The sequence below is a fragment of the Accipiter gentilis genome, chromosome Z, assembly GCF_929443795.1.
Source record: "Accipiter gentilis chromosome Z, bAccGen1.1, whole genome shotgun sequence".
Lineage (NCBI taxonomy): Eukaryota > Metazoa > Chordata > Aves > Accipitriformes > Accipitridae > Astur > Astur gentilis.
In genome coordinates this window covers 80,217,671-80,233,892 of record NC_064919.1, presented here as the reverse complement: position 1 = coordinate 80,233,892, position 16,222 = coordinate 80,217,671, and the positions used below count along the sequence as shown (strand labels likewise).

The 16,222-nt window shown below is 43.0% G+C and overlaps 1 protein-coding gene across 12 annotated transcripts in view; it reads left to right on the top strand.

Moving 5' to 3' along the window:
* The window catches only part of CELF4 (CUGBP Elav-like family member 4), a 718,598-nt gene that overhangs the window by 688,477 nt on the left and 13,899 nt on the right, over window positions 1–16,222 (top strand). For all 12 annotated transcript variants that reach the window (XR_007505106.1, XM_049795649.1, XM_049795645.1 and 9 more), the window contains one exon: window positions 3,494–3,660. Coding sequence is in view for 11 of the 12 variants with exons in the window: in XM_049795649.1 (XP_049651606.1) it covers window positions 3,494–3,621 (128 nt within the window). In the remaining variant the exon portion in view is untranslated. The remainder of the gene's footprint in view (window positions 1–3,493; window positions 3,661–16,222) is intronic.

The window sequence follows — 16,222 nt, the reverse complement described above, 5'->3', positions numbered from 1 at the left end:
ATTGGCGTTCGCCCTCTTCCTTCTCTCTCCCCAGCACCCCCACCCTCAGCAGCTAGCCAGTGGAGATTTTTGTATTACAGCAGTGGATTTCAGGACAACAGAGAAGAAAAAAATAAACAATCCAAATCCAGTCCAGATCTGTAGGCAGCTAATACCAATAACATCAGAGTACAACTCCCAATTTCATTATCTAGTCTAAGTGAAATACAGTGTGCAAATGCACTTCTGATCTCTCTTATTATTCCCATTTGTTAAAATGCTGTATTATTTACAGCTTTGCACAGAATGAGGAAATGGCATTAGAATTCCATCTCAAAAGCAAAGTGATGATTAAAACTAGCGTAGCTTTGTGAACTTACCTAAATGAAAGGTTCTTGCAGATGTACAACTGTATCAGCATCCCAGCACCAGGGCTTATCACCCAACTAAAGGTCTAGTCTTGGCAAAAGTGGACAAATAGTAGATGTCCATCATACTTGGCAGCATTTCTGGTGGCGTTTACATTCATTAGGAGTTTGGCTCAGCAATTAACATGGCTTTGGGGAGTGACTCACCCAGGCACTAGCCATTTAACAACATCTTACCTTGAGATGACAGTCCCAACTATGGAACCAGGTAAATTCCACAATAGAGGTACCTTGATTTAAGCTAGGTGCCTGTCTTCATTGCAGTCAGCACTGGTCCCTGCTACACAGCCAGTGGGATTTGACTCATCTGAGCACAGCTAGGAGTGTCCTGAAAAAAGAGATAAATGATGTCCTACATTCCATTGACTATATTGTCTAGCTCTCCACTGATTATAAGTTCCCAAGGTGATTTTCTCACAAAAAGATACACATGTAAACATACTTTAGATGTGCACATCTGGTCAGTAGGAGGCACATTGCAACAAGACCAGTAACAAGAGTGGAAATCAAAGTTCCCAGGCAAGCTAGGTTCTCTAAAGACATGATATAAGCAATTATCCAGCTGCAGCCAACTCAGCTTTGATATTTGGTAGCTGTGTATATGTTAGTAAAGTAAATATACCTGGCACTTCCTCCTACTACTGGGGCCAGCTGGCACAAAATGACCCACACCCAAACTATTAAATTCTCTTACTTTCCAGAATATCATGGCCACATCAAGCTAACTACTGAAAACAACCTCTGTTCTGTGCTAATACTCAGACTTTGTCCAGGAATTGTTTGGAGTTAGGCACAAGTCAAAACTATGTCAAGGACCTTTCTAAAAATTCAGTGGTACAGATGATTGGGTTCCATTTTCTCTGAACTTCCCTGGCACAGTTTTAGTTTACTGTTATAGATGTGGCTGATGGGTCTTGGACAGGAGTATTAGCAATCCAGAGGTGATCTTAAAAAAAACTGGCTTTCACTACATCATATATTCAAAGATGTGAGGTAGCTAGACAAATTTCAAGTTGAAGCTCATGTAAAGCATTTCCAAGGAAGCTTCCAGCAGTATTTAAAGACTGAATCAAGTCAGGCAAAATCAGGAGGTGTATAGTTTGCTCCATTGCGGGGATCAAATCATAGGACATCATTGTTGACTGATATATTATTCAAGTAGTCAAATGTAAACTGGGAACATTAGCAGGTGCTTATTGTCTAATAAGTGACTGCAAAATCAGACCCATTGCCATTGAATAATATCCCAGCTCATTACTCACCATAACTCTCCAGATTCCTGTCTAGAGTTTGATGACTGCTGTGAGGCTTGAGCAACACTTTTGCTCACATCTTCAGAGCTCCAGTGTTGGTACCTCCTCATCCAGGTAGTTGGCAGGAAAACTGCACAGCCAGCCAGTTACTTGGAGCCTTGGCTTCAAGAGGAGAGGATGAAGAGGGATGCCTGTTTATTCCATGGGTCTCCCTCTTAAAACCACATCTGACATACTCAGTAAACTCATCTCACTTTGAGGCTAAGACCATAGGTTTTATGACCTCTCATAAACTTCTACATTATTAGCCGAAGGCAGGGAGTACAGCTTTAATGCAAGAGTGAGAAGGTGTGCTTGCATGCATGTGTATGTGTGTCTTATTCAAATGCAAGCCACCCTCTGTCATCTGGGAGACTTGCTTTCGAGGAGGAACTAGACCAGGGAGGAGGTGCTGCTGAATGCATTCACAGTACAGCCCAAGGCTGTAAGCCATGCATGGTACTGTTGTCAGGAGCAGGTGTATACCTGGCAGCAAATGCTCAGCATTAGCTTTTTGAGGGGCACTCAAACTGTCTTTTCATTTCAGCCTTTGTTTGTTGAGAGGCACTGGGTTCCTAGGGTTGATTTGTGCTGCCAAAGCTTTGCAGGGGAGGGAAAACAGATGGCTTTGTCTGGAGTGCAGACTGGTCCAGGCTAGTCTTACCCAGGGTTTGTGCTCAGAAATGTTTTTGGCACACAGGGACATTTCTGACAAAGGTAGCAGAGGCAATTCTTATACAATGTGATGGCCCCCTGCCTCACTAATATCTCAGACCCATGGTCAATCCAGCTAAAGTCACACACAGTCTGGGTAAGTGAAGCCTTTTCCTGCAGCTAACATAAAAAAAAAAAGAAGGAAAAAAAAAACCCACCCACACCAAAAACTCTCCCCAGAGCTGAATGCATTAGATGCATTGCATCCTGTGTGGTTCTGTCCTATCTTGGCTCTTCTGATCCCCACAGAGCAAGTCTTCCATTGAGACAAAGAATGTCATTTTAGGTGGCCTGTAGATAAAATATTCAGTCACTATAGGTGCTTCTACTGCTGGATGCGCTCCATGGCTGATTGGATGATTTGCTGGCAAGGTATGAAACTACTTACGGAAACCATGTTAGGAAAGCACTAGTGTTCATCTTTCTTAACTGCAGAGTCAACATAAAGTCTGCAGAAATTGCCAGTTAATAAAGCTCCTCATATTGCTCAAGTGGCCAACAATCAAACTATTCATGCCAATGAATACCATAATGGAGAACTTATTAAAATCACATTTTACTTTTATTGCCATAATAGGGAAGTAGCAGTGGGTATACCAGGTTCCCTTCACCATGAATATTGGAAAGCAAAGGAAAAGTTATGCTGGTGAGTGAAGGAAGGTCTAGAGATTTACCCCAGTATTGATGGAGGGAAAGAGAGCAAGACAGAGTGCCTTGAGACCATGCATCACATCTGCTGACACCCAGCTCAAAGGTGACCCAAATCTTGTGCGTGCTGGTACTGTGGCACCACCATTTGGATCCCTGTGCTTCACATAACCTTATGTCCAAACTGGCACTCAAACCAGGCACTGCGTCCTGGGACACTGATCTGTAACAACCCCTCCTACCCTTCGTCCCCCATTGGCAAGCATCCTCTCCTCACTCTCCTGCCCACCCGCCCACCCTCCTACCTGCTCACTCCCTCCCACCCACCACCCTTACCCCCTTCCCCATGTTCATTCTCAGTGGTCGTTGCATGTATGTACGTTGGCCCCCTTCAGCTCATTAAGCCCCCTGCCTTGCCTCATGTTTTGACAGGTTTTGTGAGTTTTGACAATCCTGCCAGTGCCCAAGCTGCTATCCAGGCTATGAATGGCTTCCAGATTGGCATGAAGAGGCTGAAGGTGCAGCTGAAGAGGCCAAAGGATGCTAATCGTCCCTACTGAAGAGTTATGGGAACCACTGGATACAAAGCACTAGCACAGGTAACTGCATGGGGAAGAGGGTGTCAGCTGTGGTTGTAGACTCTCTTTGTGTTGTAGACCCTCAAAAAGTTTCAGCTCTGAGACTCTCTAGCTTCTGCCTTTTTCATTTAGGCCTCTGGCTAGAGCCACACTGCACAAATATGCACCCACACATAAACCAGGAACTGTTTGTGTGTGCACCTCTTTAGAAAAAGACGTGGAAGGATGCTTAATGAGGGATGAGCCAAGTTCCCCACCCCAGGGGCAACCTGCATCTCTAGAAAATCTTCCTGGTCACTAGAGGAGAGCCAGCAGCTGTCCTGATTCCCCTTGCTCAGCCAAACAGAATATTATTGGTGGCTGAAGAAAATCTGCAATTAAGAGATGGGACTGGGCTGCAGTTTTATCCCAGGTGACTGGACTGGGACAGTGTCTGTCTCAATAGATCTGTCTTGCAAATGTTTCAAAGCATTCTTCATTCTTCATACACTATAGTCTGTATCCAATTTCATCCAAACATAATAACTTTATGTAAATATGTCTCCCTGACAACTAAATAACCCCTAATTTCTTTCTTCCCAAGCCCAAGAAATTAATAGAAGGATCCATGCTCACTTCTTGCTCAGTTACTGTTAACTTCTGTGTGTAGACAAAACCCAACCAAAGCCAAGGAAGCTTTGCTTGAGTGAGGACCTAGACAAATCTCAATGAGCTTCTCATTGTTAGACTCATGTACTTCATGTTGTTGGAAAGGAGCCAGCTTGGTGCTCCAAGGGAACTTCTAACACATGTAAGAGTGTCAAAAATATCAGAAGCAGCAGCTTGTTTCGTTGGAATCCCAGCCTATCACCAATAACAAAAATGGAGATTTTTCCAAAAACGGAAATATTTTCCACCACTGGCTGGCTTTTCCATTAGATAATTCTTTGAGAAACAGAAATGTAAAACCATATGTGTTTGTTACAGAGACAGGAAGTCTCCCTGTTGTTAAAACTGTTCCACACCAGATTTTTCCCAATAAACCCAGCACCCAGCGTGGCTCTAAGCTGCAACAAGCAGTTTGCACTCCTGAATTAGTGACAGAGAGACAGGTTAGGTGGCCTTTTCAGGCCATTACAGCCGTAATGTCTAAGATTCAGTGATATTGATTCAGGCCTTTTTTGACTCATCTAAGGTACACGCAGGAAATCCCTACCTTCAACCTTCCCAAAGAACTATTAAGTGTTCTAATTTTTCACTGGTATCTCTAATATCATTGAAAAATGTATTGTTCCAATCTTCAGAGCAGTATCCTTTCCACTGAGAATTAAGGAATGGGATCAGAATGTCTTTGAAAGAAGTACTGCACTGAAGACAATATGAAGTGGATTAAGAAACCTTTCAATAAACATGTTAGGTGCATATGCAACATAAAGCCTTCATAGCTTAGACCCTCCTTTATATGTAACTATATGAAGATAACTGTCAATGCACTTTCAAATACCTCTCTTCAAATACCTCTTTTCTTTTCCTTGTTTATGACAAGGCCCCTTGGAAGCTTGAAACCAAAATATGTTTCCATATCCAAGTGCTTTTTTCTTCATGACACTGTTTTTTTACTGCAGGTTTTGCTGAGGGAGAGCAGGCAAAGTATGCATGAATTTTGTTAAAGCAGGGACTGCCTTTGTCAGGGAGATTTTTCAATAACACCTGCAAGGGGATTGAAGAACACAAGTGTCTCCCTAGTTTGGCACCAAGCAATAGCTTTATACCATAGAGTAGCTGTGATCACTGAGGATATGCTTGTTTCTTATGGTCATGTAACAAAGCGCAGGGCTGTAGACACCTGTGTTGTTAAGGATTCACCGGCATGAGTCTATGGTGTTTTCATTATCACAGGTCATTTAGAAGTGCTCTGCCTCTACCTTTTCCCAATCAGGATGATGTTGAGGTCTCAGCCTGTTTTCTATACAAAGATTACTCAGCAGTAGGACTAAGATTTGTTGTTTGGGTTTTTTTTTCCCCCAATAAATTATATAAAAAGGAATCAGCTGGTAAAATGGCAATAAAATTCCATCTCTCTCTCTTAGAGCACTTTTTTCTTTCCTTTGCTTCTGCAAAGCAGGAGAACAGTCTTGGAATTGTTGCATCTAAATAGGAAGCCCTTTAGCCATCCTGGCTTTAGCTTTGATTTTAATGCTCTGCTGTCCAGCAAAATCAGGTCAGTTGTTACCACCAGATCACTTCCATCCTCTGCTTATAGAAGCCTTTATTGAGGTACAGGCAGTCCCTATCAAAATGGAGTAAATGGACTAAATACAGCTCAGAGGCCCTTATTCTCTTGTAGACTCCCACCTTGGTGAGCCCATTGCAGGAGCTGAAGATGTCCCTGCCTTTTAGCAGGAGAGATTTCTCGATGAAAAAATTTGTGTGTGTGGTTTTTTGCACCTAACAAAAGGAATTGGCCAAGTGCCTGTGCTCCCAGGAGGACACTGAAGGAGTGTATCCCAGGGAAGGATCAGATTTAGCACAAGGGAGTACCATGACAGGTTAGACTGGAGAGGACACTTGGTGACAGCAAGGATACCCAGAAGCTCAGAAGGGGTTAGATCCAGCTCTTTCTTCAGCTCATCTGCTTTCCAGTGCTCAGAAGCATCCATAACAGCACCCTAGAAGCAGACAGAGGATTTTTAGCCATGATGGCCACAAGTCGGCTTCCAGCCAGGGCTGTGCAATAGCAATCAGCACAGGGCTAAGCCCTCAGAAGTAAGCCTTACTTAGAGATAGGTCAGTTGTTCTTGGCTCAGCGCGGTGTTATTGTGCCTCATGGCTGCTTTGATGTGCAACTTCCAGTCAGCCTCCAAAATACCACTCGAATTCTCTGACTTGCCTACTCAGTAGACAGTGTTGTTACTGCAACAAGAAGTTTTCTAAAAAACAGTAAGACAGAAGCCAGCTAGGCCCATGGGTACAGCACAGATAGCTATTGCAAAGCGTGAGAGCAGGCAGCTCCCTTAACTGACAAAAAACACAATAACTCCTGTATGTTTCTATCTAGTTTTACTTTGGTCACAGCTCTTCAGGGCCCTTAATTCCAATTTGAAGCATGTGAATAACCATATTGACATCAGGGCAATTACTCATGTGCTTCAAGAGGATATTCAAGAAACTTTTTAATTGGGATTTTTCTAAGGAAGAGCTTTGTTTTATTGAACTCCTTTCCAAAAATAAGAAGCTGCCAACAAGAAACACAAGCAGCACCCAGTTTGATGTAATCCACCAGAGTGTTTTTTCCTAACCAAGAAAGATCTTCACTCAATTTTAATTCTGGATGCACTTTTTTTAAAACTTATAGATCTCCCTTTTGGGACACAAGCAGTCTAGGCCACAGTGATTTGAAGTCCTTTGTTTTCCTTGCAAGTTCTCTAAAGTTGTTGTCAAACACTGAAAGGGTCTCTGATGTGGCAGATAAGCCCACAAGCTGTGGCAAGCAAAGCCCTGAAGAATTCAGATGGCAAAATGTTTCTAAAATGGCTGCCTCTGTTCTCTTTTTTCTTTATAATTAAAGAGGTGGTTGTAGAAAAAAAAAGGGGTGGGGGGGGGCAGGGAGAAATCAAAAGTAAGAGAAGAGGATCATTTGAGGCAACTCTGCCAAAATCAATATATTCTATTACAAATCCCCCCTGAGGACTAGAAAGCAAGGATTCGGAGGCACTTCATGTGTCTTTCAGATAGTAAATGCACAAAATAATGAAGAAAAAAACACCCTGGAAGCCAGAGCTCCCTTGGGTGGCCATTCCCAGGAGCCATCAAGTATCCTGTGAAACAGCAAAGTTGCAGGCAGAACCTGCAGTGCCTGGGGGTGCCCTCTGCATGGCCAGCACCATGGAGGACTGCTAGGACAGGCAGAAAGACGAGCTCCTCTGATCCTTCCTGTGGGAGCAGAAGCAACCAGCGGGATTCCAGACCTCTGCACTGGGTTTTGAAGCTCATTCCCCAGTGCCCCATCCATGCTAAGTCAGTAGTAGCCATGAAAGGACAATAGTGCCTAGAAAACCCCATAATTTATAGTTCTTCCAGTATTAAGGACTTAACAGAGCAACACAAAAGCATCCAGCTGGTAGATCAATAAAAGACATTGTACAGAAAAGCAGTTAAAATCTTGTCCATTCCCCTTCTGTGGCTTCATTGCAGTGACTGATCATTAGCAAAGTGTTATTTACCACCTCAGATAGATACTCTGCTGTTTTGATTCAAGCTAAAGATGGAGAGCCATTTGGGTGCAACTAACCTGGAGCACTGACTGGCATGAAACAGCGTGAGACAAAGTGAGTGTGAGTGAGACAAACTGAGTGAGGTGACACTGAAGCAGAAGAGTGAAAAAAAAGGTCAACAGTAAGAAATTTTTTTCAGCTGTACTCCTAAGAGTAGTGGCAAAAGAATGCATTGTCTAGGCACCCTGCTTCTCCAAAATGCCAAGGGAAATAACATAGGCCAAAGTTTGAATGCAAAAAAAAAGATGCTCAGGTCCTCCTTCACAGCCTCCTGAACATGTGCTGATGTGTGGTGTATTGTAGAAGATGTGAGATGCTTGTTTTTGCAGCTGGCTGGAATAGGTGATATTTTTTCCCAGAGGAAATGTCTGTCTTTTTTTTTTTTTTTGTTTTTTTCATTAGAATGTATAGGTTATCAAGCTGGAAAACTTTGCATTTTCCATTTTCCTTTTCCTGTGCTCTGATAAGAGGAAAAAATGAAAACATCTCATTTTAAAGTAAGCAGACATTACCAGCCAAAAATAAAACAAACAAGCAAAATTCCAAGTGTCTATAAACAAAAACATGTGAATGTAAAATTTCTGGCTGTCTCTTGGCATTTCAGATTGCTTCAATGCAAAGCCTAATGAAAGTGTACTTTTTACTGAATTTTTGGTTGCTTATACCTCTCAGATAGGCTTCTATTACCTCCAGTGAAAGGCCATTCTGCAGTTACATTGATCTCACTGGTGTCTATTAGGCTGTTCATCTTGAGATTCGAACTAAATATCCTTTATCACGTTCTAATCCCATTTCTTGAATTTATGCCTCCTACAATCATGCTAACCAATTCCTCTTCCTGCACATTGTCATTTCCCTTCTTTAGTTGTCGCTTAGATCATTTAGGACTTGCTTACATTATGGAAATTTGCACTAGTATAATTACATCAAAACAGTACTCCAGCACAAACTTTAATATGAGTGAATAAAGTGTGAACAAAATCAGCACAGCTTCATTTGGGAAAGTGTTTAGGTACTGGAAAAACAACAGCTCAGCCAATATTTTTTTCTTTTCTTTGGATTACTTTTGCTTTTAATTTCCACTGACAGCTGTGATTAAATTAAATGTCTCTCACTGGGGTTTTAACCCAAACTTTGCACTGTTGTGCTTGTACAAGAGAGAATGGAATTGAATGTTACTGGGGGAGGTGGAAACAGAACTACTGAAGGTGTTTGCAAAACTGAGAAGGCAACCCTTTTCTTTTCTGGGTGATCATTTTAAACCTCTCTGCCCATTTAAATTACTAATAACTTTATTATTGTAAAATTCTCATGTCTGTACTATAAACCACAGTTTCAATACCAGACCATACAAAATCCCATTTGCTAATTATTGTAGTTATTCTAAGATTGGCACACAATATAACGCACTGATGGAAAACGACAATAATTAATTACTGCATTTACTCCAAAATTACAATCAGTAATTACTGCTCTGAGACTGAACTCCATTCAGCAATATTTGGAACTTGTTCCTTCTCAAAGCAGGGCAGCTTTTCGGGAGTATTGCTGTGTTTGCATCTAAATGAGTCCATGTAGGTCACTAACAGATCCACACTATTTGTCATGGGAGTGATAGAGCAGCACAATGCAATACCATAACACTTTCCTTCCGTTCAGAGCATGAATTCTTCGTTAAAACACATGTCCCCATTTTTTTTCAAAATGTTAGATAATGCAATTATTTCAGAATTAAATACTAGATATGAAAGCAGTGTCCCATTTCTCATCCCACTGTGATGCTGTTGGTCCTGATCCTCTAAAGTAAACTTTGGGAGGCTTGTGAGAACTTTTTCCAATGACTCAGTCAGCACAGAGCCTGCTGAGTTGTCCCTACTGTGAAAAGACCAAGAGCTTAGTATGGCTGTGCCACCTTCAAGGTTTCTAACAGCAAAACCACCAAAGCCCCAGGGTTGACTGGAGGGCTGTAGATTTATATTGAGCCACTTGACCAACAGGTTTATTATGGCATCTCATATGGACCTTGTTATGCAAATTACCTGAGTAGGTCAGGTTTAGAGACTTTCTGAGCTAAACCGTGTGAGCTTTGATTACGTCAGTTAATGGGCAGCTGCAGTAACCTGAAAACACTACCCTTTGAAGGAACCTATTTATTAGGTTCACCCAGCACAGACATTTGCTGGGCCAGTGCACGATGGACTACAACTTCAAGAAAAACTGGGAAGTGTAAGAAAAGGAAAGGGTAATGTTTTAAGCAGCCGTGATCTGAAACGAGAGCCAAAGAGATGGAAAAACACAGGAGACACCCATAGCCAAAATGTTTCTTCCAGCAGCAGCAAATGCTGATGGAATGCAATCCTCTGCTAAATAAAATAGGTACAAAGAGAATGAGAGAGGAGAAAGACCCACAAAGAAAGAGTCTTGTGAAAATCCAGGATGAGGATTAAAAAGAAGTGTGGTCACTCTCCTACAGGAACTTCAAATAAGTGACAAGTCAGCAAAATCTTTTGATACTGGGGCACTGGGGAGAGCAGTACCCACTAATGAGAGGACAGGAAAGAGGCATGTTATCAATTTGCAAATGCAAGTACTTGGGGAGAGAGCAAAGGACAAGTTGTTTGAAGCTCGGTATATGAGACCATACAGGTATAGGACTTCAGGCAAGAGGTGTTCTTCTTAGATGGTCCTATGCCTCATATGCTTGAAGGCTGATAGATCTGTCTCTGGTGTGTTTAGTCAAAAGAAAACATCAGCACCATGAGCATGCTTTTTTGTCCAGATAAAGATGATATGGACAGTATAGGCCAAAGGCAGGGCACAGCCCTCTGGTCCTAAGGAAAAGTGAATTAGCAGAGAAGGTTAATGCCAGAAACAGGAAACTCCCATTAAAGTCAAAGTTACAAGTCAGCTCCACATGTGGTTCACAGGACTCAGGTCACTTGTGTAGCATTGATCAGTACCCTGAAAATGATCTGACCTTTTTGCCACTGACCTTTGAAAGCTACAGCAGAGTCATGAATTGAAGCTGTATGGGGTACTGTTGGGCACTGATATTGTAGGTATAAAGAAAAGGGAGGCTAAAAATCTCCGTGAAATTTACTCTGCAGGGGAAAACCACTACCGGAGTTGGCAAGAATCTTAATAAGGGGTTGTAGAGTGCTCCATCAATGTGAGCACCTTAAATTGATGTCCTTATGGTTTGGAAGGCATATACAATCAGCTGCACTAGTACACTGTTTCTCATTCCCACAGTTATACCCAGTGATATATCAAATGCAATAATTGCATATATGAATAATTCATGGATATGGTAACTTTGGCCAGATACAAGTGAATATCAGAACTCTAGTCTCTGAAGTGTATGATTCAGCTGTAGCAGAGAAGGTTTACGGTGCATACCCTGTTTCTCAGGTGTCTTTCATCCTGCCTGGTGACTGCAGTTCGAGAAAAGACAGCTTTTATTTCAAATGGTTCATTTTTCCACTTAGCTAAGCTTTACCCAACCTTTTTGAAATATTGGGTAGAAGACTAAGCTGGAGGGGAAAGGAGAACAGCAGTCAAGTCATTTCCCAACCAAGCAGCACAGTAAATGAAAACTCAATGTTCTGTCTGGAAAGGTACTAACCACAAGCATGTTCAGGTGAAGTTCTCAGGCAGTGTCAATTACCAGCTTCTCTGAAGTCAGTGAAGTGACACTGATTTATGGCAGCCAAGGATTCAGGCCACTTATTACTTATTTAACTCTAAATGTTCTCCTAGCAGAGATGTTTAAATTATTTGCAATTCTAGAGCAAGATGCAATGCCACCATTCTGGCCACTCTGGTCTTTTTAGAGTAAAGAGACTAGGGAATGAACATGCCTACCTCCATACAGACCCCTATGGCTTATTTTAAAAATCTCTTTATACAACAATGACTTACAACAGGAGAAATCCTCTTGCATCCCTGGAAAGCTGCAGTTGAACACTCAAGTGATTCTCTTTACCCAGCAGATTTCTCCCATTATTGGCAGAGATATCCTCCTACCCTGCCTCTTCAGATGTCCCCTTTTTCCTGTGTAGGACAGATCCAGCAGCTGCTTTGTCTGAAGCACCCATTCTGTGCAGAGTAGGGTAACTGTTTAAAATCCTCACAGCAATGACATGTCCACCTTTGAGATTTCCGGCTATACAATGCCCAGTCCTTGAAGCCAACAGACATCTTTTGGTTGATTTGGATGTGCTGTAGACCAGGGCTCTGGCTGTCATGATAGAGTGCTGTAATACAATATCTGCCTTAAAAAACAGTTGTTCTGAAAGAAAATAGGTTTTCATTACTTTGATTTTTAAGGATTTGGAAATGATTGGGCCATGAAACCCATGGGCTGTGCAGTCAGCTACAAATTTTTCTTTGCTGGATAAGATTCTCTTTTTTTCTCCTCTCTTGAAGCATCTGCACTCATCAGTAGAGGTTGCATCCCATCTCCTATGATATGATAATGAATGCTTTCCATGTTCTTTATTTTCCTCTGTGCATTCCCCTTGCATGGCACACATTGCTCCATCATGGCAGACTGGGCACTGGGAAAGGGAGCCAGGCAGGCAGCTCAACAACATCTTTAGGAAACCAGGGTCTTACATGTCAGTTCTTAAGAGATTTGCTGCTTTTGGAAAGGAGTCTATTTGAGGGTTTTCTGTCTTCTGCTCTTAGCTTACAAGGACATTATTTGTTACAAACCCTGCAGACCTTGTTAGAGAAAAATCCCATCAGGAATTCCCATAGGTCTTTTTCCTGTTCCCCAGGAAGGCCAGTGTAATGCAATTTAGAGAAAGGTGTACAGATCCTGATCAGGAGAAAAGGAATACCTCGCTCCTGGAGAAGCGTTCCTTAAGCTTGAACCTCAATGTAGGAACTAACTTCTCAGTAGATGGCTTTGTTGAGGAGCACGCTAAAGTGCTGTCAGTAAAGGCATGCAGACTGGCACCATGGTTGGCTTTGGGGTCTTTTCTCTCTCAGCACAGCCCCACTTCCTGACAGTCTGGCTTTTGGTACTGACCAGTGATTCCTGGAAGTAACTCTGGGGTGCTGCTTAAGGTTAAAAAGAAAATTATTTCTTCCTTCAGAAATGCTCTAGAATGAGTTTTCCTGAGGATCACAGGTAGCTGGAGAAGTGCTGGGCCTGCCCTTCACCTGGCAAAAAAATAAGCTTCAACAGAGCGATGATGATTTGTGCCAGCTAAAGACTTGTTGTGGGATTTGGGCACTTACGCTCAGGGAACAGAAATCTGCTTTTTCTCTTCTGATCTTTCAAATTGCCTCTGTAATTTTTCCCCAAGTTATGTGTGCTCAGTGTGTTCTGTCGATGTGAGAAGTGGTAATGTCACTCTGCTAGGAGTTTTATGGTTCACAGAAGGTAGGATTTGTATTGAGAGAGACAGATAGATGGATATCTGGTGCCTGAACACAATATATTACAGCGATTGACCCAAAATTTTCAACACTAAAATCCCAAATGATAGACCGAGGGGATCTCTGTCTGGGAGATTTCAGATGGATTTTATCTCTTTTCTCTGATTAATACAAGACTTTAAAAGCATATCATCCCTGTCCCTTTGCCCAAATAATTGGAGAAGATCAGAGTAAAGAAGGATCAATAGCAAATAAGTAGTCTACATTTTCTCAGGTGTCAATGTGAAGGAGGTCAGACACGGCGTGCTGGGAAGGGAAGGATACACAGTTAAGGGGTTTCTGTTTTGTATTCAGATAAGGACCATTCATCGTGACAAAGGAGAAGGTGAATCCTGTTGCCCATGAAGCTGGTAAACACAGGAAAGGTAGCGGTGATGCTCATGTCCCACCAACAAGGCAGGCTCAGAGCCACACTGAGGTCTGGAAATGGTCCCCACACGTGAGGGGGAAATGGCAAGGAGCAGAAGCGCTGGCTGGTGGGAGCGGTAGGGACACCACCCTGCCAAGCTGCCTGCGGAGCCTGGAGCTGCCTCCTCAGGAACGCGAGCAGCTGGTCACAACCGGAGGCGAGCTGTTCCCCATTTGTTTGTGCTCCTCAGAGTGGCGGGGATCCACTCTCCATCAGAATAATCCAATTGAACAAAATGATTCATATTAGCAGGCACATCTGTCTGAGGCCAGAGCAGAACCCTAGTGTTAGTTTAATAAATGGTGTTCATTAAACTCAGCTGAAAATATAATCTGGAGAGACTGATGGGGTGAACAGAGCAAAGAATAAGCAAAAGGAGTTAGCAATTATCAGATGTCATTGTCCTACTGGTACCATGGAATTGGGGCTTGTTTGCTGAAATCTTAATTTCATTTTGCTGAGGCAGAATCCATCAGAGAAGCTTATGCTGCAGTTATGGTTCCTGCTTGTCAGACCTTGGTAGGAAACGGGTCATTCTTCTTTCCCCTTTTTCTACCAAACAGAGCACTGGAGGAGCACAGAGCCCAACAGAGAGCCCAAAGACAAGAAAGATGGAGAGAGCAGCCTTGCTTTTCTCATGAAAAGACTTCTGAGGCAAGTTCCCTGCGCTGCAGTGCAGAGACCATGGGCAGCACCTTAGGACAGGGACCTTTGATATTTCCAATGCAGCAGCAGTCGTAGATATTCCTAGATCTTCTGCCATTTTCCCTCCACACCAAGGGGGTTTATATATACTCCTCAGTTGGCTTCAGGAGCATTTTACACTCTATAGGTGGCAGTGGAAAAGACTGTACAAAGGCTGGGACCTTCTTGGTGGACAGGTCAGGGAAACTCCTGTCAGCTGTGCACTGATGGCCACCCAAGATGGCTCAGTGGCATTTCACGGAGCACAGGGGAGGAGACACAGATACTGAGATGCTCCAGGCAGCTCAGACTGTCAGAGCTCAACCCTGATGGTCCCAGGTTGCCTCTTCAGGCACAGCTCACACCCCGTTGCCAGCTCAGCCGGTTCCTTGGCATTAGCATTCCTGGCCATAAGTCTTCACACAAAACACTGAATCCAGAGGGCTTGCTCTTAGGAGGGTGAGCTGTCTTTCCCATTTCCCACTGAGCAGAGACAAGCTTCCTGGGCCTGACTTACAGAAATTTATGGTCAGCACCTGAAGATTGGCTAGACAAGCTGTTTTTTGAGAGTTGTTTTGGTTTCGCTTAGTTTTAACTTCTCCCTACAGGTATTCAAATGGTCTTTGGTGTGCTCCAGAGGAAGTCAAGAAAGGTTTTTGTATTTATAGACTTGCCAGGGCAGCACTCAAGTCCCAGCCAGTCAGAAAGAATCAAAAGAATAATGGAGGAGAAGGGAAACCTTGACCTCATAAGCTTTCAGCGTTGATTAGTTTGCTGGTGTCGGGAACCTTTTCTTGTTCGGGGCAGACTAGCCGTGAAATGATTTTTTTTCTCCCTTTCTCTTTATTCTGTCTTCCGCATTCATGTGGGGAAGGAGGAGCCAGTACCTGCCTTCCTGGAGTTCTGCTTCAGAGGAAGCAAGTGAATGGACTTGCACATTAGCAGTGAGGGCTGGGTGGGGGTTTTTTTCAGAGACTCCTCTTCTCAATGTGCCCTTTACCAAGTGGCTGAGCACCTTCAATATCCCTTGAAATTGTGTAAAAATCAGTTGCAGACTTGAGCTGCTCTGGAGATGGTCAGAATCAGTTGCAGAGCTGCTCTGGAGATGGTCAGAGGATGTTCTTGCCCTGCAGAGTACAGGAGAGGCAGAGAGAATTACAGAGATGAGCAGCATCTTTCTGATACTTTCCATGGACTCCACCATCACCAGCAGGCTTCGTTCACAGCCATGGAAGTGAGTGAGACATGCATTCAATCCCACCTTTACCTCACCACCATTCCTCACTCAGGTAAATCTCTAGCCCTTAGGCACAGGGAGGAACATAAAGGCTTAGGCTAACATGAGCCTATCATTTGTACGAGAAACTTGCTGAATTCACTGCAGCACAGAAAGCCTCATCTGACATCTTACTGATGGTCCCTGCGAAAAGAGCTCTTGGGTCTCACCTTCATTCCTCCTAAACACATCTCTATAATATGCAAGCCCTAATTGCTACCCAAGTTGGCAAGTGCACTTGAGACCTGAGGAGTAGAAGAGGCAAGAGAGGTGAGAACCTGTTGCACCGCTGGGGATAGCCTCTCTAGGCACATTGGCCCATGAAAGCTCTCATTGCCAAAGTCTATTCATGGACACCTTTCACAATGTCTTTGTCATGTTGGTAGTAAAAATGTAAAACAAATCAAAATAAAACAAATCAAATTTAGACCTATAGATAATAGTCTTAGGAATAATGAGTATAGGTATTAATCCTTTTTTCATTTCTTTTGAGGTCCTTTGACAAAATTTCAG